Genomic DNA, 24,957 nt, shown 5'->3' with positions numbered 1-24,957 from the left:
TGTGCTATTTTAAACCACTCTAAAAATGTTGCAAAATAAAAGAAATCTAGGCTGATGGGCGCAAGTAGCTGACCTTGGCTACTCTTGACAAATAAATTCTATTCAGTCAGGCAGCCTGACTCATATTTGGACAGGAGACTATCAGGAAATACTCAGGATGCAGGTTAGATTGGGAAGTAGAAAAAAACCCTTGGCAAGAAAGCATCGGCAAACGAATTCTGTATTTTTGCCAACCAAGCTACATGGACATTTCCACAAAACTCAAGAACTGAAAAATTGCATTGTTCCTTCAATTAATTCTGATTCTGTTTGCTCAACTACATGCTTAATTAAAATGAAAACTATCAGGCCCAAAGAACCAAGAATGACATGTAGAGTTACTTCTGAGTAGTTCTTTAGTGTTGTTCAGCTATTAACAGAATCTTGTCAGACTATAGTAACTATCTGCAATAACAATTAGATACATTCTGTGAACTCCTGGGGGAGGGGTTGCCATCTTTGCCCTCTTCCTGCTTTCCAGACATTCCAAACTGGGAAAAAGCCCCTCCCTCCTGCAAGTCTGGATTACATTCCATCACATAAACACTAGGAAACTGGACAACAGCACTGCAGTAGATTGCAATAGATTATGTGCATAACTGCCATAACTATGTTTCTCAAGCATCATCCAGCTTTTGGCAATGTATGTAAAAAATGCTAACCCTATTTGCATCTATTTGTAGGATACTTTTATAAAAATCCGTAGAAACTCAGAAAATAATATTTTTAAATAATGTACAAATAATACAGATTCTTGCCTTTATTCCATAGATTTTGTTGTTAGAAAATCTAATGCTCAATCACAAGTCTATATAAATCTATTTAATGAATAAAACAAAAATCCAGATTTCTGAATTACAGGCAGCCAACCCTTCCCACAAGGCAAGTTTTTTTTAAAAAAAGTTAACTATGAACTTCTTCTCCTGACTGCATATGTCAATCATTAATAGAGCAGGCTTGATTGAATAGTGATTACACATTTTGCCTGCTAAAATGGCTTCCAGAAGAACTTGAGATTAATAAGAATAAAAAACTGGAAATACAGGTATTGCAACTTGGGGGGGGGGGGAATAATTCCTTCTCCCCCCTTTGTGCGCATTTATATTTCCCTTCAATCTCCCTTAATTTCTAGGGTATCAGCCAGATTGACTAGGGGCAATTGAACACCTGCCCTGTTCCTTGGAAGCTTCTCTGTTCTGACTACCCTGTTTCTCCAACAATATGGCCTCCCCCAATAGGAAGTCCCAGCATGTTTTATAGGCATGAAATGAAATTAAGCCCCTCCCCCCAAATTAAGACCTATATTAAAACATGCGAAATGGGGGGAATGGTGGGGGGGCTTGCCATTAGGAAGTTCTTTTGTTGCACACCCGGATATGGTGCTGCCTTCGTTGACCCCAATACGAAGTGCCCCACCAACGCCAAGGTCAACATCCAAGCCATCGCCGCCCACCCGCCCGAAGATGCAAGTGGGGGGGAAATTAAGTCACCCCCGAAAAGAGGGCCTAGCCATTTTTTCAGGGCTCAAAAAAAAAAAAAAAAAAAAAGACCCGGCCTTATTATATGAGAAACACGGTAGCTCTGGAATAATGATCATGGCCATATGTGGAAATTGAGCAGAGTGACTGAAGTTACCTTAGCTAGTGATAAGAGAAGCCACCTGCATACAAACTTGAAATCAAAAGTAAATACGGATTTGTCCCTGCCATAGCTAGCAACATTAATGGAGGGCTGCAGAAAGAATAATGGATGCACAGTGAGTTAATAGCTAATCCTACACTAGAAAATCAGAAATGCTGCAAGACATGCCCATTGCCTTTAATGACAATTTCACCATTTATTTTAAAATGCAGGATATTCATCTCATGTATACTCAGTGGGAGGGAGTAACTCCTTTCCTCGAATAAGCATATCCCATTTACACTTATGACATTTAAAACAGTTTTGAATACCAGAGTACAGAGATCTACATGTTTAAGTGATTCTTCAGATAGCTTGGTCTGTAACTACTTAGGGATCATAGCTCAAAAACAGAATTCTGAATTTGGTCCCAGAAATCCACATAGAAACTTAATCAGTGCCAGGATAAAAGGTAGAAAATCAGATGTACATGTATTTTTTGTATTGACCATAACTACCAGATAGTTATAAGATGATAAAAAGCCCTGATATTCATCAAATTCTGACAGCATTTATTTTGAGGCTTATCTTCCAGAGAATGATTACACTATTTAGAATAGTGTTAATTAGAATAGTGCTAATGTATGCTTAGATACTAATATAGCAAGACTGATCACAGATTAGCAACATAAAATGAGTTGATCACAGAGGTACTTTCATCATTATATTTAAATGAAATTAAAATTTTATTTGAGGAGAGACAGTCAAATATAAGACAAACTATCATGGATTAATATTAGTATTAGTTTACTTTATTAATCATTACACAGATGACATTTCAACATAGCTTAAAAATTTGAGTGTCTATAAATGATATATGCACTTCATAGCTAATACTGCCCATTTGTAAGACAATAATGTGAAAGTTTCAATTTCTATGTTATTTATGCTATATTATAGTATTATAAAGCATATTAAAAGTGGTTGCATTTATTTTGAACGTAACCCTTTCAGTTAACATCTCTTTAAAGTACAATGTACCATATTAATAAGAGGCACGAGTGCTTATTAAATTAAGGAATTTATATTAAGCTTTTATATTGTTTTAAATAATTTATTTATTGGGATCTGGCTATACATATGTCTGGTTACAATAGTGTTAAATTAAGACTTTTATGACTCTTGGATGACCATAATAAATGCAATACAACAAATAAATAAAATTAGTTCACATATATTCCTACTATATATAGCATTTAATTATAGGAATTATTTCTTCCTATTCTATTATATGTTTAAGAATATTCTGCCGCTGAATTAGTTCAGTCAATGGAAAAGTCAATCTACTAATGTAAATTATCTTTTCAAATATAAGCAGGGCTAAATCTGACTATTACTTAGAAATTGGTCATTTTTAAGCTATCAAGAACTAGTTGATAGCTCTATAGATAACTGTTTAAATAATGTGTGTTCATTTATATCACAAGTTCTTTAAAAGTTACACCTTGAAAAATTCAGTTTTTAATACAATTTTATAAGACAAATTAGATGGTCATCCTATGTTTTTCAACTAGTTAAGGAACCTATTTATAATATTTGGAAATAAACATTGTATTTACAGTATAGATTTATATATGCATTCTCTGAAATATGTTCTAGAGTGAAATATCATTAAAGTTTTTCCCCAATGTAGAAAAGATTGTACACTTAGTATAATTTCTAATACTTCAGATTCCCTATCATCCTTACAGTTTTTAAATTAATCATTTAAATTTTACAAGGCAAATGTAATTATTTTTCCATACAAGAAAACTGAGATTAGCATTTTATGTAGTCATAAATGTGGAACCCATGCCACTGCTTCAGATAAAATAAATTATTTTCCTGCTTTAGGATATATTCTTAACACTTAAAACTGAATTGTTTAACAAACCGTATATTTCAGAACAAAGTTGTATAGGATACTAAAAATATTGTTTAAATTTTTTACCTTCATGTAGATTAGTTATTTCATATATATGAAGAGTTCTCAGTATTTTATTTTCTATAAAATAAACTACTTCAAAAAAATAACTCCAAGTGTATGACAATGCAGAATACCTTTGATTATAGAAATGTTAAAGGAATTTGAAGACAATCATTTTCAATCTGAAATGAAGTGATAGTAATTTTAAAGCTAACCAAATACGCAGTACAATAAGATTAGATTTTCCTGAAACAAGTATTAACTGTTTTTTTAAGACAGAGGGAAAAAACTTTTTTATGTTACATTTCATTTAGCTGAAATAGAAGAAACTAAAAATATCGGTAATGGTGTAAATTTTAAGAATTGATTTTCTTCTTAAATGTTTGATTTAGAAATCTACCTAAACTGCTCTAGTTTCAAAAAATAAAGGGAAGAAAATGTGGTAGCAATATGAACAACATACAGCATTTTCTGAAACTGCCTTGTTCTTGAATATAAGTTTCATGGTAAAATAAGAATAACTACAGTTTCAATTCTTCAATATCATATGCTAAAGCTCCAATCTGAAGTTGATTTGTAAGGATTATTTGGCATAAGTAATAATTTCCACTCATGCTTAACAAGGGAAAGAGCTTGATGTACTCAGTAATTATTCCATATATACCCCAGAGTGGCTATAGATTGCTGAATGGGGAAAGAAAGCTGACCCAGTCACACAACTACAGAAGAGCCATCACTGAAGGAGGTTTATTTTGTTCACTATTTTAGATTGCTTATTATGAAAAACAACTATTAGTCACACAAAAAGGCACAACTTAGAGGTCAATTCTCAGAAAACCATGTCTGACTCATCTTTCTGCAAGAAGAACAGCTAGGAGAAAAGAGGGTGGAGAATGGGGGAATAGTCTGCCATCTGTCAAGAACCTGTTATTTAAATTCTGTCTGGTTTAGTTATGTTCTCAGCTTATCTATTGCTCTTAGAAGGTTTAAAGGGGAAGCCCTTTTGGGGAAAGCCTGCTGGTAAATGACTGGAGTATTTAAAAAATAAAAGAAGAAAGTTTGATCAGTACCTTCCCTTCTTCCTAGACCTAGAATCTCTGCAATTCAACAATCCCCCAAGATTTCTCTGAACACTCAGAGAAAGCCAGTAACAAAAGGAACTTAGGCAAAAAGAAAGGGAAGCAAATTTAATTTGAAATTCCATGTTAAAATACCAGTTAATTAGAGCTTAATCCTTCTTGCTGGGCACAGAGTAGCACACAGGAACTCTTAATGTGCTTTGAACAAACACAAATGAGGGTTCAACTTTCCACTGGAAAGCTGCAGTAAGATAATAAAAGAGATCAGCAACTCTCCTGCCTCCTATTTCTACAAAAGAAGATTAACACAGATCCTACAGGTCACTTTTTGTTGATCTGATCGATCTCCAATTTTTTTAAAGTGTCCCCAGACACTCATATATGAAGCTAATCTATCTTATGTAATCTTTTTTTTTTTTCAAATTAAATATATTGCACTGAAAACTTGAATAGCTGTTAATGCCACTTCAAAAAAGTGACACAATTTGGCCCCATTTCGATTACTCACAGATTTCTCATGGGGATGGGGGAGAGAGCAAGAAAAAACCCTATGGGGAAAGGGAGTCCGGATGGCAGGAAGATTTAATATTTCTGAAATCATTATAATGACGTGCAATAAATCTGTCAGTGTTAGAATTGTCACTTAAAAATTCAGCCATCATAAAAACAAAAAGAAAACAAGAGTCCCTGAATGTCCCCACAACCTATTTTATCCCACAGACATTTAATGGCAGCGACAGGCCAGAGGCAGAAGAGCAAAGCCCATAAATAAATGACAACTCAGCAGAATCGGTTTCATCTGGGAACGGCCGGCACTGGTCACGGCTAGCTCCGGAGGTACAAGCTGGCACCGACACCCAGAAAGGCGACTTTCTTGGGTAAATGCCATTTTTATAAGATGGCATCAACCCCAGGCAGCGTCACCCTTCATATCTTCCTGCCTGAAAGCAGCTGCGGCTCGGGAAACTTTGTATCCCGCAAAAGGTTTCTTTAAAAAAAAATTAAAATAAAAAGAGATCGTAAGGAAAAATCGAAGAACAGAGAAACAGACTTTAGGAAAAGTTAAGGCTGTGGACTTATCGGGCAGCCATAGAAGGAAACCGAAGGAGATCCTTCTCTTCAAGAGAATCGAAAAGTGTCTCCCGCAGTTGCTTCCCCTCAACCTTTTCTCTTCCCTCCAAGCTTCATCCGATGAGGCAAGTCACTCACTCAGCCTTTGCCTCTGGAGAAAGGTTGTTGCCTCTTTCCATTAGTTAGTTTTCTTTTTCTTTTTAAAGAAAGGTCCTCACTCTCCGCGCTTCTCTAGAACTCCAGGGGAATCCCAGAGGGTCACCGACCCCATTATCCAGGCGAAGCGTCGCCTACTTCGGCGGCTAAGACCAGGTTACCCGGGGCTCTCCTCACCTTGCTCCCCTGGTAGTTCTCCAGTGCTCGAAAGGCGGTCTCGGTCAGCTTGACATGCAGCACCGTGATATTGTCCTGCGTGACTCTACCGCAGGACACGCCATACCTGCCCCCTTCCCGCAGCGACGCCATTTTACGCCACCTCCCGCCCCACAGTCACCGCCGGGGCCGCGAAGCCGCCAACGGAGGCTGCTGCTGCTGCCAGTGTAGCCACTTCGGCAGCAACAGCCATCCTGCCGCTGACGTACCAGGCAACGCGCAGCCGCTGCCGCCGCCGCCACCACCACCGCGGCACCCCGCCCACTCAGCTCAGCAGCAGCCTCGCCGCCCCTACCCCGACACCCCAGGAGCACCGCCCCTTTTTCCCCACGCGCCCGGCCCGTAGCCTGGTCGTGGCACACAAGGCCCGCCCCACGCGCAGGCACCAGGCCCACCGCTCTTTCAGACTCCGCGCTGAGGAGCTTACCCGAGGTCAGCGGGGGGCTGCCTGGTGACGTCGGTTCATACAGTATTTGATCACGTTTAAATCATTATTGACGCTTGGGATTGAGTCACTTGTAGACTCATTATGTACGTTTGGTCTGAGTTGCCCTGCGTTATGTGGGCTCCCTTTTCTATCACGACTCCGATGTCGGGATCAATTGTAAAACCTTTGCAGCCTAGCTTCCTTCTAGAGCAGATCTCTAAAATTTTAAATAAAATAAATGGGTCAACTTGTCTGAAATGGTATAGGGTCTCCTGCTTGAGCAGGGAGGGGGGTTGGACTAGAAGACCTCCAAGGTCCCTTTACAGCTCTTTTCTGATTGAACTTCAGAGCAGCATTCCCCTTTATTACAGCACCACCGCACCTTACGTGATTAGGACTACTATATATAAAGTTGAATGCCTAAAGAGTGCCTTCTGCGTGGTGTGTTTTTCTTTCTGGAATTCAGGTGCCATTATTCCCTGATATAAATGTGTAGTGTAGAACTCCATGTGGATTGATTTACTGACTAGACAAAGGTTGCAAACCATTCTTAATGAAAAAAACGTTGTGATTCCTTGAAAAGTAACAATAGTATCATTGTGCATACTTTTGTGAATTGATAATGTGTACTTAAAGTGTCATAAAACCATTTTTTGCTGCAAAAAGTAAGAGTTTCCTCATGTACATGGTTCACGGGTGAAAATAGGCAAGGCAGCCTAAACTAGGAGTGCACTCTCATGGTTCATTTTTTCAGTAGTACATACAAATGCATACCTGTATCTTTTCTTAAAGTGTGTATTTTGGGAAGGGGGGGTTATAGCAAGTATTAAGACACCACAGAGGAATCTCCCCTCTGCTTTGGATTACTGGATTACTTTCATACTACTAAACATGTTTATTGTAAAGTAACCTCATTCTTGGGAAAATTTCTCTGATATGACAGACTCAGCTATTTCTGTCTTTGTATCTGATGAAAATAAGAATAAGAATAGAATAGAACTCAAGCAGGAAACTCTAGTCTACACCATTTCAGATAAGTTTATTCCAGGTTGCTTGTCTCCTTGATTAGTTTCCAACCATTGTTTCTTGTCCTGCCCTCTGGTGCTTTGGAGAATAATTTGACGCCCTCTTCTTTGTGACAGCTGCTGAAATATTGGGATATTGCTATCATGTCCTAGTTCTTCTTTTCTCTAGACTAGCCAAACACAAATCCTGCAACCATTCTTTTTTTATTATAAAAGTTTTTTATTTCTTTTTAATTTTACACATCTCTTCCCGTGAGCAACATGATTTCGGATTATAACACTTGTACATAGTCATACTTTAATTTCCATTAATCTTATATAATATCGTCTCATATCATTATCCATTTCACTCATCTTTTAATAAATTTGCATTTCATATTTTAATTCATTAATTCAGTATCAATATCATTTCATCCACACATAGGTTTTCAATTCTTTATCCCCGATTATTTCCATTTTATTTTATTTTACATTACAAATCAATATTATCCTTCATTTTCTCTAAGCCGATATATAATAAACAATCTAAAAAGAGTAAAAGTAAAATAAAGTCAATATATTTAGGATCCACATGGTATTTTTCATTCCCCTACTTTAATCATAATAAAATACTCTCATTGTACACTTCTAAAATCCATTAAATAATCAACTGTATATTTTAAAATGTATATATATTTAAAGTATCTCCTCCAGTAAATTGCTAAAATAACTTCTTAATATGTCTTATTTTATCTTCACTTTACTTATAATCATTAATAATCATATTTTTTCTTCCTTTCCACTTTGCCAAAGTTTATATATTTTAATTCATTTCCATTCCCCTGTTTTTAATCCTCCAAAGAAAGAGCTTATAACAGCATAATTCATATACAATTCGTACACACACACACACACACACATATTTATATATATATAAATATATAACAAATGATAACCATCCATGTACTCGGAGCCAAGCTGCACTAAAAGCCTCCAATACAGGAACACAATGTTGCCAGTCAACCAAGACAAAAAAAGCCACAAAACAGACAGAAGATATTAGAAACACCAATCAAGCAGAACACAGCAAACTCCAAGACCAATAAACACAGACCAAGACTCCCAACCAATCAGGATGAAGAAAAAACCATTCTGGCACAGCAGTAGGCTAGCCCCAAATTTAAAACTGAAACAACTGTAAAAGTCTGACTCACAGACAAACACAATACAGAAGCTTGATGATGGCAGATGAGATTCTGCCGAAACGTTGCTACAATTTTAAAAGCACAACTATAATGACGTGGGAAAATACCCGAACAAAGCTGAATACCATATATATAGTTATAGTTATAGTTATAGTTATAGTTATAGTTATACAATCCTAAAATATTTCCCAGCAAGTTTTAGACTAAATACCAATATACATTTCCATGTGGTATCCCCCTTATAGAATCCCTAACCCTTATCTCTAAATTTTTCGGCTTTATTATTTCTTTTAATTTTAGCCAGCTTTCCCTTTTCTAAGTTTCCCCAGTCTTTCTTCTTTTTTCCTTCTCGTATTATTTTTATTCCCCTCTTCCTGTCAGCCATGTTTTCCCCCACCCTTTCCAGTTCTCTTTTTTGGAGTTTCTTATATAATTCCTTCTTCTTCTTAGTCTTGGGAACCTTATCTCTTTTATTTGTTGTCTCTGTTGTCAATGTTTCTATTTTAAATCCTTTTATATCCTTGGCAATGATCCTTGTTCTCCATATTTATCTGGGCTGTTGTTTCCCTCTTCCGACTCATCATCTTTGAACTTTCTTTGTTCTTCTACAAGCTGCAATGCCATTACTTTACTAGTCATTGTTTTCAGCAATTTCATTCTTTCTTTTAACATACCTCTCACAGTTTGCAGCTCCAACTTAAATTCTTTGCTTATTTCTTCCATTTCTTTATTAATGATCAAATTTTTCTATTATAGTCCTTGCCAAAAGTTTCCGTTTCTCTCACTTTCTCTTTTTTCTATTTTCTTGTCACAGTCAACCTCCAGCAGTCCCAAAATATTGTATTCCTTTATATTTTACTATAGCCCTCTTTTAAAAAAAACTTCTGGGGTTTTTGTTGTATTAATAATCTTTTATTCCATTTCTTCTCTCTTTCAAATATTTATGTGACCAGTAATTCTCCATAAAAACATAAAAGAGGAAAATCTTTAACCATTAGGTGATGCTCTATATCACTTTCTTTCCAATTTTTTTTTAAATTCTCTTTTCCGTAGTATTAATGTTAATTTTTATCCATTCCAAATAAGTCCAGCATTTTATCCAATGCCTAATTAATGTCCAGTTCTGTATATTAGTTCAAATTTAATCTCTGATTTCATATAATGCTTTTATTTCTGGTTTTTCCTTTACCTTGTATTTTCCTCTTATTCTCCGTTCACCGCTAACCATTCTTCCAATTGGTTGCAATGTTCCAAGTGTAGTCTTACTAAGGTTTTATAAAGTGGTACTAATATTACATGTGATTTTGATTCTATGCTTCTGTTTATACAATCCAGGATTGTATTAGCTTTGTTGGCTGTTGCTGCACACTGCTGGTTCATATTCAAGTGATTATTCTCTAGGTCTAGGACTTCAAGGTCCCTCTCACAGTTACTATTTTTGAGCAAGGTCTCGCCAAATCTGTACTTACGCCTTTGGTTTTTCTTGCCTAAATGTAAAACTTTGCTTTTCTCCACATTAAAATTCATTTTGTCGGGTAGGGCCCGTTGTTCAAGTCTGTCAAATCTTTTTGGAACTGAGCTTGTCTTCTGGGGTGTTGGCTATTCCTGACAGCTTAGTGTCATCTACAAATTTGGTGAGTTCCCCTTCTATTGCCTTATCTAAGTAATTTATGAGGATATTGAAGAGTACTGGGCCTAAGACATAACCTTGTGGAACCCCCCCTGCTTCCTTCCCTATGTAGATGTAGTACCATTAAGAACTACTCATTGAGTACAGTTTGTCAGCCACCTACAAATCCATCTGGTGGGTAAATAGGCTGTACATATATACTTACTGTTTATTCCTTTTTGTCGTTTCTGTTCTATTTGTTGTTTTATTATAATGGTCAATTTCCTGGAGATTACCTATTTTGGATAAAAAGTACAGAAGCAAATGTTTAATAAATAATAGATCTGAGTTCTGTGGTATTGTGCAAATAGTATAAATAGTTTAAATGATCACCAATAATTAATTCTTTCCAGCCTCTATTGCTAAAGTCCCTAAATCACAATTCAGTGTCATTTTTTAAAATGCTCATCCATTCTAACTTCTGCCTTAATATCATGTGTCTTGCTAAGTCATATAGAAGCCCTTATTTAACTTACCAATGATAAGATTTCTTGGTATCTTCAACAAACCGAAAGCAAAAAATGTGCCTTCCTCTGCTTAGTTTAAAGCCAGAATGGATTATGGTTCTAATTCCTGTATATTGCACAATTTTCTTCCAATTGGCTCACTCTGCAATACCATATTCAATAACTCTGTGCTTTTGTGGCAATGATTGAGTATGGCCAATGAATTAAAATAACACCACCATTTAAAGACCTTTAACAGTTGCATGTTGACAGAGATGTATTTATTCTGTCTTAAAAACTTTTATTTGGAATAAGTGGTATTAAAAAGTTATTGGTATGCTTTTAAAGGTATTTTTAGAAGCTTAGTTTCCAATTTTTGTAATATTTATACCTATTAAATGGGACATATTTCTACACAATGTGTAGTTTCAAGACTGAAACTCTATTAGAGTGTAATCTGATACAAAAATAATTGTACTGCTGCTGTGAGATTGGCTACTATATTGGGTACAAATTTAGAACATCATAGATTTTGATATTTATACTGAGAAAGGGAGGTGGTGGTTATCTGCTTGGTGGCTGATTACAACAGATTGGTTGCATAATCATGTTTTTCCAGGATTAAGTACTGCTTCTCTGTGCATTAGGATTTAAAACTGGGTAAATTGTTTTCTAGAAGTTTGATAAGAGATATATTATGATTTCACTCCATCAGATTCCCAGGTAGGTTGGCTATTGAAGTTAAAAAATATATGGATGACTTAGGTTTTGGAAAGAGTAATGTAAGGATAATTAAAAATAAACACATTTGCATGTAACTATTCTTTGCATAATATTATTGTGCATCCAACAATTTTGGGAAGGGTCAAGAAATTATTGCAGAACATTCAATGCTAGCTTTCTAGCTTCAAAGAGGAAAATTTATCAAGACAAAAAAGCTGCTTGGGTACCCAATCAGGATCAAAAGCATGAGTGAGATTTTAAATTTGCTTATTTCCACCTAAGGTTTTCCACAAGCTTTTACTCAATAGTAATTCCTCTCCCATTGAAAGTACATAATAAGAGAAGAAACATTTTCACTTACACCATGAAAACATAATGATAAGCAGCATGAATGCAGTATTTCTATATGCCATAGTTTAGACTATGATCAAGTCCATTAAATGTACAGTTTTAAAAATATTTTAAGCATATTTCAATGTCACGACATTGGTCCTCTGATTTTTAGCCCCCCTTCCGTGCCTCCACATTTTTGAACCATTTTTCCAAGTAAAAGTACTAGAAAATTACTACTAGAAAACCATTATTTAATGAACACAAGGAGAAAGATACATTCTGATTGCATCAAGAACTATGCATCCAGTTCACCGTAGTTGTTATCTGTTGCCATTTGTGAAGCACCCTGTGTGGTACTGAGCCAATCACTCTCAAAATGCCTGAGATGATGGTTGCAGAGATAAAACCTGAGGAAATCTTCCTACCATGTGCTCCTTGTAGGAAGGGTCATGGGAAGTAGAGATAGTAAGTAATGGCTTTAGTAAACAATATCTCTGAGCTTTTTAGTATTTTCTTTATCCTGATGGAATAACAGCGGAAGTATCTTCCTAGTGCCGTGATGGCAAACCTTTTCCATGTTGCATGCTAAAAGTGTGCGTACATGCGCTTGCTTGCGTGCCTGTACCCATGATGCAATGCGCGTGTGACTCCCCCAGCCCCTGCGCATGTGTGCGTGATTTCCTGTGTGCGCACTGCATGCCTTTGTGCATGCGTGTGACCCCCGCAATGCACGCCTCTGTGCACACACACGCAACCCCCCTCACGCTGCATGCCTCTGTGCATGCACACGTGTCTGCCCCCGTGCATGCATGGCAGATACCCGACAATCGGCTGGCGGGGGGCACACGCACATGTGCAGTGGGGTTCTTCTGGGAGACTTCTTGCGTGCCAGGAGAAGTGGTTCTGCATGCCATTTCTGGCACACATGCCATAGGTTCGCCATCATGGCTCTAGTGGCCTGATAAAAGCTTGAAGGAGAACTGTTGGAAAATATTTGTATATAATAAAGTTGGAAGGGCCCTGTGCTGTGTGTCAGTGACACACCCCAAGCTTCTTGAGGAGGTTTAAGTAGCTTTACTGCAGTTACAGTATATGTAACCATTTTGAATAATAATTACCTGGTCATTATTCATTTCCTTCATTTTTTTCTAGTATGTGTTCAGGAATGCAGCTTGGGAAAAAACAACCTCTAATTCAATTTACAAGCCATGGTAGTGCAGTGGTTAGAATGCAGTATTGCAGGCTAATTCTACTGACTGCTGACTGTCAGCAGTTGGGAGTTCGAGTCTCACTGGCTCAGCTTTTGATCCTTCCAAGGTCGGTAAAATGAGGACCGAGGTTGTTGGGAGCAATATGCTGACTCAGTAAACTGTTTAGAGAGGGTTGGAAAGCACAGTGAATATATATATATAAGTCTAAGTACTAGTGCTAGTGCTGTTACAACAAACATGATTTGAACAGGAAGTGAACTGAAAATGAGAAGGAAAAGAAAGAGTGAAATTGCTGCCAATTTTGCCATTTTTAAAATACATAAGTGATGAATACTCAGTGGAGCAGTTACACAGAATTGTCAGACATAAAAGAGAATTAAAAATAAATCTTTTTTTGAATGGCATGGTGACAGAAGGATTGTTATGTAGTAGTATACTTGGTTGACCATAAATATTTAACTGATATTTATCTGTATGGATATTTTTCAGCTTTCAATAGAGGTCAAGATATTTGTGTCATATTTCTATAAAAACCTGACTCTATTTAAGGCCACTCACCTCACAAAAGAAGAAGGAGGCAGAATGAATTAATGAACCAATAGACAAAAATCTTGTGAAATAACCTAGAGCAGGGGTGTCCAACCTTGGCAACTTTAAGACTTGTAGACTTCAACTCCCAGAATTCCTCAGCCAGCTTTGCTGGAATTCTGGGAGTTGAAGTCCACAAGTCTTAAAGTTGCCAAGGTTGGACACCCCTGACCTAGAGTTTCCAATTCATCTGAATGAATTCTGTAGGACCAGGACAAAAATAGTAATTAAATTAATAAATACTGATTAAAATTAATTGCCTCTTAAATAAGGTCATTTATTTATAACATTCTTATGCATATACAAAACATTTTCTTTTGCACATATAACCTCAAAAGTGTATGTGTTTATATGGATGCACATGTGTTCCTGTGTGCATAATATACAAATAACCTGCTTAAATTTACACACATATGCATGCATGCATTTTTTTCTTAACTCTGAGAGAAAAGAATCTGAATGGAAATGTGCTAAGAGGTAACTGTTGAAACGAAGGGAAGAAAACAGAAAGGGTAACAAAACAGGGTGGTACAGTAATAGCATGTATGGAAGAAGTATCTGCCAGAGAGAAAGAGAGAAATCCTGTGTACAAAAGGGTTAAAATGCAGTAGGAAAGCAGCTCCACCCAAGAATTGGTAATCTTCTGGCTCATCTGTAAAGGCACCCAGACTTCAGGAACTGCAGTCATTTGCACCTCTGCCCATTGTTTTTCAGAGCTTCTGTTCTAATCAGGAAATGCAAGGTGAATGTAGATCCCTTCACTTGATAGGGATTGTTTTAAGGAAAAAAAACTTCCTAGGGTAAATCCTATACTTTCAGGTTAGACATCGCTCAATGCAGCTAGCCTTCCTTCTCCTGCTCTTCAGGATATTTTTGCTTCCTCTCTTAGTTTTGTACATGATTATGGAAAATGGGTAACGGCTAAAAAGGGGTAATCATGATCAGTATGGGTCTGAAGATGTTGACAGTTTCTGCCCCCACCCGCTTAGCCTGGAGAACTGATCTGTTACCTTACACATCCTTTGTTGATCTTTTTTTTTCTTTTGGTATGGTGAAGGAGATTTCTGTTTAAGGCAGAGATGCACAAGGGACACCGGAGCTGCATGTGTCCCTCAAAACTTTGCAAACATATATATAACCACCCAACTGCAAGGTTTAGTGAATGTTGGGAGTGCAATCATAATAACTGCAGGTAATCAAATAAATACGTTTTTACCTTAAATGAAATAAAAATGTTTTTATATAGTGCCTTCTGTTTGGATTACAGTGCCCCACATACCAGTCCAAGGCAATTTGATTGAATAATTTTCCATATTTATGTTCTATGGAGCATTTTTAGCATTTCAGATTTAGAGTTGAGGTTACCGTAAGACTTCATTACCCTGTGGTCTATGAGGATATGAGATTTTTTGACAACAAGCCAGTGTGAAACAGGCTCCATAAAGATGTGTTCTATGGAATATGCACTTTATTTAAATAAAATTATCTTAACAGTTGAACTTAACCACACCAAGAATTATGAGTACTTCGAAAATAAATCTAGCGGAATTTTTTCCAAGTGAGTTCCAGAGATAAATTATAGTGTAGAGCAGATCAATGCTTCTCGGTGTTGGCAACTTTAAGAGTGGTGGACTTGAACTCCACATTTAAATTTGCTAAGGTTGGGAAATTTGTTGTAGATGAACAAATATTGTCAAAATAAAATAATAATTAAATTGATTAATAAAATTAAAACTGAAATATGATTATAATATATAGAAATACAATTTAACATTGTACAATAGCTAGCATTGGTTTGGAGCTATCTCTGCTATGAAGCCCAATAAATGATTTTTTAAATTTTATTTATTTTATTTGTCTATCGCTTACAAGATAATAGGTATAAGAATAAACATGAGTATGAATATAGAAAATAGGTACGAATAAATGGGGACAATAGGACAGGGACGGTAGGTATGATTGTGCACTTATGCATGCCCCTTATAGACCACTTAGAAATTGGGTGAGGTCAATAGTAGATAGTTTAAGGTTGTCTCTTACAGTTTTTTTTTAGCCTATTCTATTTGCTACAATTATTACTAAAATCCAGAAATAAGACTTCAAATCCTTTCTCTGGATTTTTCCACTAAGATCTAACTAGAAGCTATTAGGGAAATAATATTTCTTTTCTGTACAACTCCAAGCATCAAGTGAACATATTTTTTAAAAAGTTTGATATATTACATCAATAGTGCTGCTTGAAAGTTTGAGGTGATTGTTGTTATTTTTTCCTACTGATGTTTTTAAATGCTGCAATGTATTCTTATAATTTTATTGTATTGTAAGCTGCCCCGAAAACATATCTATTGACCAGTATAATTAATTAATAATAAAGGAATATAGATAGATAGCTTACTTCATAGTATTTTCATGAATAGAAAATGAAGATAATTTTGTGGGGGAATCTTTGGAGAAAAGATGGAGTAACAATTAAACAAAGACAAGGATTAAACTTTACTGATTGTGGCCATTTACATACTTTATTAGACTCTATGGAATAGGTAATTAATTATTGGATACAGTATTAAGCAATCATGGTATACATGGGTTTAAGTGAAATGAGTGATAAGGGTTTATTTTTTCTGACAAAAAGATGAATACATTTAAAAAAGATGAACACAGTGATGTCTGCAGAGTTATGGAAAAAAAAAATCGCACATTAAAAAACAGGCAAAACCACCATTTTGACTTATTTTACCATACCTTTGGACATTCTTATATATACTCAGTCCTATATAAACTACATGCATATTTCTATTTTTTCCTCTTGATTAAAATCATTTGTGTTGTGCAAACAATAGTGGGTTAGGTGACTGAAAGCTGCAAATAGTATACTCAAAATGTTTGAATTCTGACAGTAATGCATAATTGTTTCTTTCCGTATAATTAATGCTTTAAAACTAAAGTATATATATTTTAACCCCTCTTCAGTATTCCTTTAAGTTTAACCTTTCAAATGAAAATAAAATGTTTTCATTGTGTAATGCTGCATGACTAAAATCTCTCCTGTATAGCATTTATACTATCTTCTCTTCTTTGAAGAGTCTCTATTTTAAATATTTATCCCAAATCCAAATAATGATCAGTAGTGAATTTGTAAGGTTGAAGGCAAGAACCATTTAAAAGACATGACAAAAAGGGAAAAGAGAGAAGGAGAGAGAAGGAAAAACATGTTTAAGCACCGAAGTTGCATTTTTAAAAACAATATTTCTGATTCTGTGATAAATGTTAAAAAGTGGTGGAAGAATATCATATTTATAAAGGCACCAATGATAGTAATCTCAAGCTTGATGTAGGTCAGCAAGAAAGCCCTTACTGTCTATCAAAAATAACAGATACCTAGTTTTCCCCTTCCAGTACATGTTTGAGTAAACTGAAGCCTATTGATTTTTGAGGAGCTTAGAGGTAATTTGCTGTTGTGCTGAAGTTATAGAATCCTGGTGGCTATAGTTTAGTTTAGTTTACTTTATTGTCATTGCACCTCATACAACGAAATTAAATACCATCTTCAGTGTACATTATGACACATCCTTCACATTTTATACATTGACTTGAAAAACCCCTGATATTGCATTAATATTGCACTATACAGTAGAATAAAGTAATTGATATATCTTAGAGAATTAAATGAATTGTACTGAAATAAATTTCTTGACCCCATTTGGCCTAGCATTGCATCTTTTTGGAAGAGTGCATACTGACCTGATTATTTCTTCTACTTTCAGGGGAGCGCTTTGACTTCTTGGTAATCAGTACTTTTCTCTTTGGAGGAATTATTTTCTTGAACTCTCAGAAGCCAAAAGAAAAATGTTTGCAGCACATTCATGTTCTTATTCTTTCAAAAGAAAAAAGTTCTTCATTCAAAAGAAAATTCTAAGGCTTAGTCCAAAGCAAATATACCTAAGATTACAGACATAGATATATAGACATAGAAAATTCAAAAAAGTCTTTGTAAAACTAAAGGATGAAAGCAGTCTTCTGCTCAATAACACATGGTTAAAATCTATTGAAATCAATAGAATAAATTAAATCTTTGAGGCAGAGCGTGCAAAGTTGCATGCTGGATTACTTTATGATTTATGTCTCTTGCTGTTATCTTCTTAATTCCTATCAATACTGTATGGCGTTGAGTCTAGTTTTTGAAATTTGAACTCCCTGTGAGTTTGAGAGAATAAAAGTTTAGTGAACAAGCAGTAATGGCTGGTTGTGCAACTTTTATTTATTTGTTGATTTGGGATGTGGCTGAACTGCTAGCTTTAGTGGACTAAAACAGGCTACATTTGCCTCAACACAACACTCCCGCCCTTCCATTACAAATCAGAAATACTTTGTTCAGGACAAAAGGCTTAGAATCCTGCTTTGGAAAGTGTTTTGTCTATGGAAAGGGATTTCCTAAAGTACTTTAGCTTCTGATTTAGAGAAATCCCATCTGGAGGGGAGTATTGTTAAAGTCATTTTGGTGCCTGGAGAGAACAGTGATAAGAACTACAAAAAGAGATCAGCGAAAACCTTCAAAAAGTCAGACAAAGAAAACAAAGAACTTCTACAGTGGAAACCAATTGGATGGGAGTGGTCTCTCCCAAGGTCAGTGACACAGGGTGTGCATACATCACTGGCAGCAGACAATTCTAAAGCTTAGATTTGCTAGATTAAATATGTTTTATGTCAGCTTTTCACCTGCTAAGCAAAGTGGTTCAGTGATTTTTTGTTTTGTTTATGTTGAATCTTTGGGTGACAGATATACACAAAGTAGGCTTAAAGCTGGCTGGTAAAGAAGCTTTCCATGAAGTAACATCCACATGATGACAATAAGATATTAAACTGCTGCTGGATCATATCCAGCAACTAATTCTTATGATAAAGTAAGCTGCCACAGTCTTGCTTGCTGTTAAAGGTAGGAGAAATATCCAGGTTGAACAGGCGTGTTAAAACACTCTGTCAGTCTTGGATTTGATTCCAAATTAAAGTCAGTTTAATTAGTGAACTAGATTGAGAATACAAAGAAAATGAGATGAAATTGGCAGACGGTATGAGAACAGTTTATGTCTATAGTTTATTTGTTGTACAATTATCTTTGTTATATTGAATTTTATCTTGCTGTGTGGAATTTGTTCTTAGGTTATAAAAGCACAATTGTACACAGCTTGGTTAAGCTGAAACAGCGAAATCTTATACGTCTGCTCAGAAATTGGCCACACTATATTCAACAAGCCTTTCTCCCAGATAAGTATGCAAAGGAATGCAGTCTTACACAAATGTGTATTCTTCTACATCGTAAATGCGTATTTCCCTTTTTTAGTACAAAATGTGCCTTATAACCCTGCATTTCAACAGAAAATCATTGACCCAGTATAGGGAAAGTAATTAAAAAGTCCACGTCTATAATTGCTTTTATATATATATATATATATATATATATATATATATATATATATATATATATATACATACATACACACACACACACATACATACATACATACATACATACATACATACACCCACGTCATTGTAGTTGTGCTTTTAAAGTTGTAGCAATGTTTTTTAAAGTTGTAGCAATGTTTCGGCAGAATCTCATCTGCCATCATCAGGCTTCTGTATTGTGTTCGTCTCACATACACACACACACACACACATACACACACACCAAATGTTGAGATATAGTTCCTTAAATGAGACCTGCTCTTCCGTTTTTGTATTTAAAAGTCTCTGTGGGCCTTGAAGCAACAACATTTATTTTGTTTCTTCTCCTAGAAAAAAAAATCAGTCACCACTTATATCTACATTAGTTCTGTTAAAACAATCTAACTGCTGTCATATTTTCTAAGATGTCTAAACTTCAGCTATGCCGGTATTCATGCAACTGAAGCTTGTAACGTGGTCCTTGTGTGGCTTTCATAAATACTGTATTAAGGAACCAACAAAATGGAGTTGTTGAAAATAAAGTGTAGACCTTCTTTTGTGTGGATTTTTTATTATAGTTACCTAATAGGAAGTTGAAATTAAAGTCTTGGGTAGCCTAATTAGGGAATAAGCCCATCTCAGTGAGCACAAGCTCACTCGTTCTTGATCTATTTTTCTTTGTTTTGTAGCAGCACATTTTTATAACTCTTGAGCTTGGGACAGTATATGTATTTAATCATTCCTCTCCATTTTTTTATTCCTATAGGTACTCTTCCACTTATGACCATAATGGAGCCTGAAATTTCCATCATAAGTCATGACAGTCCTAAATTGTGGCATCCACATGATCAGACCCAGTTTTATTACTTCTTTTGCAGTGGTCATTCAGCCAGTGCCACAGTCATTAATTGACTGCAGTAATCATTAAATGCTGTGGTCATTAAGTAAATCTATGTATTCCTATAGGAGCAGTGAGTCAGTTGCCAAGTGCCCTAAATGAGTCATATGACCATGGGGTGTCTGTGTACAGCAATTGGAACTCAGAAACTGACTCATAAATAGCTTTTTGGGCGGGTCTGATAATTTTAAACGATCATTAAATGACCAATTGTTAAATGAGGACTACCTGTATACAATTCATTATATTGGGGCTTGGAAGCTATTGAAGTCAGTAGCCTAGTAATCAAGAAATGGTGAAATAATTCTTTTTTTCCCAATGCAAAAAAACAAAAAACAAAACAAAACCAACAACTAACCACTACCAAAACAAAAACAACTGGAAAATAAAACAAAATATGTTAAATTTCCAAAAATTGAATTATACTTTAGTTGAGGCCCCCTTCATGCATGAAAGAGATGCTTTTGTTATTCCTCCCTTTTGAAAAGGCCCTGCCTGCTTCATAGAACCAAGCATGCCAGAAATTAGTTTCTGTATGTCACATCTTGTATACTGCAAAACCTGCTTCACTTTTATGGAATCCCATTTTTGAAGTTGCCAAATATGTCAAATTGAGTCTTAAATACTGATAAATATTATTTCATTCTGATTAAGGTTTCTAACATTTTCGGCCACTGGAAATCTTAAGAGTGACTAAACACATTTACTTATTGCATTGCAGGTAGGTAATAGCAGACAAATAAACAACTAGCAGAATTGTGAGGATGTTTAGAATGGTGTCTTGGAAGATAGCCTTAAGCCAAGATTATGTAACACAATGTACTTACACATTGCACTAAATTATAAAAAAGGAAACCTTATTATTCCTTAGCATAATGTCTGAACCTGGGTTCAGACTTTCAATGCTAATACTGAATAATTATAAGGAAAATAGATGTGTGTGTATGTATATGTGTGTGTGTGTGTACATGCGGATTTTGCACACACATCTACCTGCAGTCTTTCATGTACACTAGAATGGAATATTTTTGTATTGGATATTTCTGTAGTGAACTATGGAGATTCCTTTTGAAAATCAAAGCAGAAATATGGTTTATGAGGTTCTTTCTAAGTTTGTAAGCAGATCCTAAAGCAATTTTATACAGGCTTTTAGTAGCCCAGAGATATCGTTAATTAATGTTAATTAGGAGGGACTGGCATACCTGTTTCAACCAGAAAGTTTACTAAATTACTTTGTTTATTCAAATACAGCTGATATTCCAATAACTCATCAAGCTGAGTATGTATATTTCCATTTTCTTCATTTTGCCTAGTGTTTTAGCATTCTTTATAGTATACGCTATTGTGGCTTTAAGATGCAGCTACTGGTTTGGGGATCAAATATTTTCCTGGCTGAATTTCTTAGCTCTTAAGATTTTGGGGTAACTAGATATTAATATAAAATCTGTAAAGTTTTCAATATCTTTCCTGGTTTGCTGACCTATTTTAGTTAAAAGCTCAAATATACTCTATTGTTGCAGTTTTTGCTTTGTATTTCTAAACCTTTTGAGACAAAACTGACTCTTGATGTTACTCAGGAGAGAAGTCTCAATGTTTTATGTTCATGGCATTTCTGAAATATGACTTTTTAAATGCCACTTTTATTCTAATTTTTAATTTTTCTGCTTTAAAAAGAAAAATAAGAGATTTGGGATTAGCAATTTTTTAACTAAGGGGGGAGATGCTAATCAGAAAAAGCTTGCATATAAGGAATGATTTAAATATATTTATCTTAATCTTGTTCATGTACTAGTTTAAAGCATTGGTCTGGGGAAAAAAAAGATAAAGCAAAATAGGACTTATTCCTAGGAAAGTGACATAGAGTTGATGTGTACATGTAGATGTCTCTTTAAATAAAGATAAAAAGTGAATTTTTACAAAAAACATGTGCATCTTGCCCGTTTTTTAAAAAAATGTAAATATAGTCTATGACATACTTAAAAGTATTATCATATAAACTACCATTACAAGGATTCAAAATTAATTCTAGTGAATGGGAAAAAATACACACATTCTACTCTCTTGTTTTTATTTGAAGAACTAGATCAAAATGACAGCATTAAGTCACTCCACATTATGTAGCAAGGGTCATAATGAAGTTAATAGAATGCCCCAGTGCTGTACAATTCTGGGAGTTTTTTTAAAAATACATTTTATTGTTTTAGAATGAGAAATAATTATAGTTTTATTTGTACAACATACTAATCCAAAGCCAAATGAATAATGTTTACTGAATTAAACCAACTGCTAGTCTTTACACAATCCACTGAGATACAAAATAAATATACTTGCTAAATTCACACAACAGGTTAAACAGCAAGTTTAATTTTAACCTAGAGCAATTCATTTTAACCTAGAGCAAGGCATCAGGATACTGTTTACAATATATACACGTGAATAGTTATAGAGTAGAAATTCTGATTTTTGGTGGCTTGATTAGACAGTTCATTATTTTTGTCACAAATACCTTGCTGTTTCCTCAGAACCACAGTCTATGGAATTATATGGAATATATACTACAGAAAGATGTACTGAAGGAAATTCCACTGTGCTAAAGCTTATAGTGAATTGCATGTCACATGGAATTCCAAAGAAATGGATCTCCTCTCTTTGTAAGAAAGCTGCACAAATATGGGTTAAATGAAGCAGTATAATGTTGAGTGGCAACATTATATTCATATTTTTAATATTGAGAAGAAAATACACCAAAGACTACTATCTCCAGTTGCATTTCATCATTTGCCTGTCCAAATAGGACGCTCTGTTAAACAAAGATTTACCATAGGAATCGGGAGAGTTATTTAAAATTTTGCTCTTTCCCCCTTACTAGATGGATGTCCAAAGTATCATTACTCTTTGTATCCTAGATTCATGTGCTTGAAGTGCACAAACATCCAATATGTTTTTATTGGTAGCAAACCTGGAAATGAATAATAGTATTAATGCTGGACAGGAATTGAAGTTTCATTTGAGTAATTGATAAGTTGTGGAACTGAGGTCCTTCATGTCTAAGCTAATGTGAATTCTCCTGGAGGTGCACTTTGGGTTCTCTTTGTATGTGGTGTACCTGTAGCAAGTTCCAACGTATCTCCAGTCTCTAATATTGGCTTATATGAAAAGAAACAGAAAAGTTGGCAGCGCTACTGTATGCTGGGACATGTGTGTGTTAAAGGACAAACCTTATAACAAATCTATATTGAGCGGTTGTTGCAATGTCTAACTCCTTAGGCGGGTGAGTCCCCATATTTCTTCCTAGTTTTCAAGCTCCTGTTTTTTCCTGGCTTAAAAGAAATGTGACTTTTGTGATTTTACTCAAGGGAATGTTGCTAAAGTTGTTTCTTATAGTCCATATATTCTAAAACCTTTGTATTCCAGCATTTCAATCTAGTAAGCACAATAATTGGCAATGCTGCCTAGTTGGAGATATAGTCCAACACACCTAGTATCTTTAATGCTGGATAAGGCTGGAGCCACAGGCAGTAGTTTTTTCATGGCTTATGGCATTACATTTTCAAAAGTCCAGATATTATTTTTCTTTTTGCATGTCAAGGATGACATATCCCATCCAGAACAAAACAGCTTTAGCATCTTGGCTACATTCTCCAAGTCACTGCTTGTTACATTGCTGCATTAACATCTTAGTCATCACCTTTGAAGTCTTGTTGTTCCCAGGCAGGTTTGTGGGGAAAGTTTATTTACACATTTATAAGCCAGTAAGACAGATTGAATATATATATATATATATATCACACACACACACACACACACAGAGAGAGAGAGAGAGAGAGAGAGAGAGAGAGAGAGAGAGAGAGAGTATAAGGAGACTGCAGCTTTTGATAGTGGAGACAGGTCCATTCTTGTTCAGTATTGTTTCAGGTTGGCTTTGGGTCAATCCCTCTGAGGTGACTGTATGCTTGTGGTTCGCTTTTGCTCATCAACATGATTCAGCATGGTTTTATACTGATGCATTTTTCGAAGGAATTCAGTGCCTGTAGGGAAAAAATGTTATACAATTTCTACAGATAGCATTTCACATACAGATGCACCATGCACCCACATTATTCTACTCTTTACAAGTTGCCACAAACGCTTCACCTGAGAAAAATTGGTCATCTCCTCTTATATCATGCGTTTTGATAGCTGATTAAATTACTACTGTACTAAGAGTTGTGATTCAGACCAAATTTGCTCCCGTGAGCTCTTTCCCTTCTTCAACACTATTTTGGAGAAAGCAGTCTTTTTTGATCACAATGCTATCTCCTCTCTATGAGGAAGCACACTGTGAAGTTTTGCTGACTTGCAATTGAATAAAACAGTCATAAAGAACAAGTAGCAAGGTGGAGAGGCTCAGCTACAGGAGCAATAGGTGCTCCATTGGGTGACCTGAAAGACCAGGTTAGATACAGCTTATCATGAAAAAAAAAGTGCTATATCTGTGTAGTTGCTAAGACAACCATTTGACGGCACATAATCATTTAAAAAGAAAGAGCAATTAAGTAGTTAGAATAAAAGTATTTCCTTCTGAAATATAGGTACTAAACAAGCATTTAAAAAAACCAAAGTGAAATAATGGACAAACCATCTTGGTTAAGTTTGATGCTTTAATTGGGTGCTGATAACATTTTGGCTATGTTTCAATGATTTGCCTTTATCCTATATCTAATGCATGAGTGTGATAGACTTAAGTCAATCCTATTAATATCTCTATCCCCCCCCGCTCCCAACAGCTATAATGTGTGTAAAATCTGTTATATTTTGCCAACTATTGTGTCTTTAACATATTGCACATGCATAATCAGCACAGCAGCATTTGACATTGATTCAG

At 35.5% G+C, this 24,957-nt stretch overlaps 2 protein-coding genes across 3 annotated transcripts in view; one reads left to right on the top strand and one right to left on the bottom strand.

Annotated features, from left to right (window-relative positions):
• The window catches only part of ELL2 (elongation factor for RNA polymerase II 2), a 43,302-nt gene extending 36,956 nt beyond the window's left edge, over positions 1-6,346 (bottom strand). The window contains exon 1 of the mRNA XM_026672586.2: positions 6,109-6,346. Coding sequence (XP_026528371.1) covers positions 6,109-6,240 — 132 coding nt within the window. The 5' untranslated portion in view covers positions 6,241-6,346. The remainder of the gene's footprint in view (positions 1-6,108) is intronic.
• A 136-nt stretch (positions 6,347-6,482) lies between these two features.
• The window catches only part of CAST (calpastatin), a 282,033-nt gene continuing 263,558 nt past the window's right edge, over positions 6,483-24,957 (top strand). Inside the window, exon 1 of one of the 2 annotated variants that reach the window (XM_087958156.1) lies at positions 6,483-6,579. The gene's annotated coding sequence lies outside the window, so the exon portion shown is untranslated. The remainder of the gene's footprint in view (positions 6,580-24,957) is intronic. The other variant, XM_087958155.1, reaches the window with a different exon arrangement.

Source organism: Notechis scutatus, chromosome 2 (assembly GCF_049901735.1).
Source record: "Notechis scutatus isolate UNSWTSFEM ecotype Mainland chromosome 2, rNotScu1.2, whole genome shotgun sequence".
In the NCBI taxonomy this organism is placed as follows: domain Eukaryota; kingdom Metazoa; phylum Chordata; class Lepidosauria; order Squamata; family Elapidae; genus Notechis; species Notechis scutatus.
Note: the sequence above shows the minus strand (reverse complement) of the source record. Positions and strands in the feature narration are given on the sequence as shown.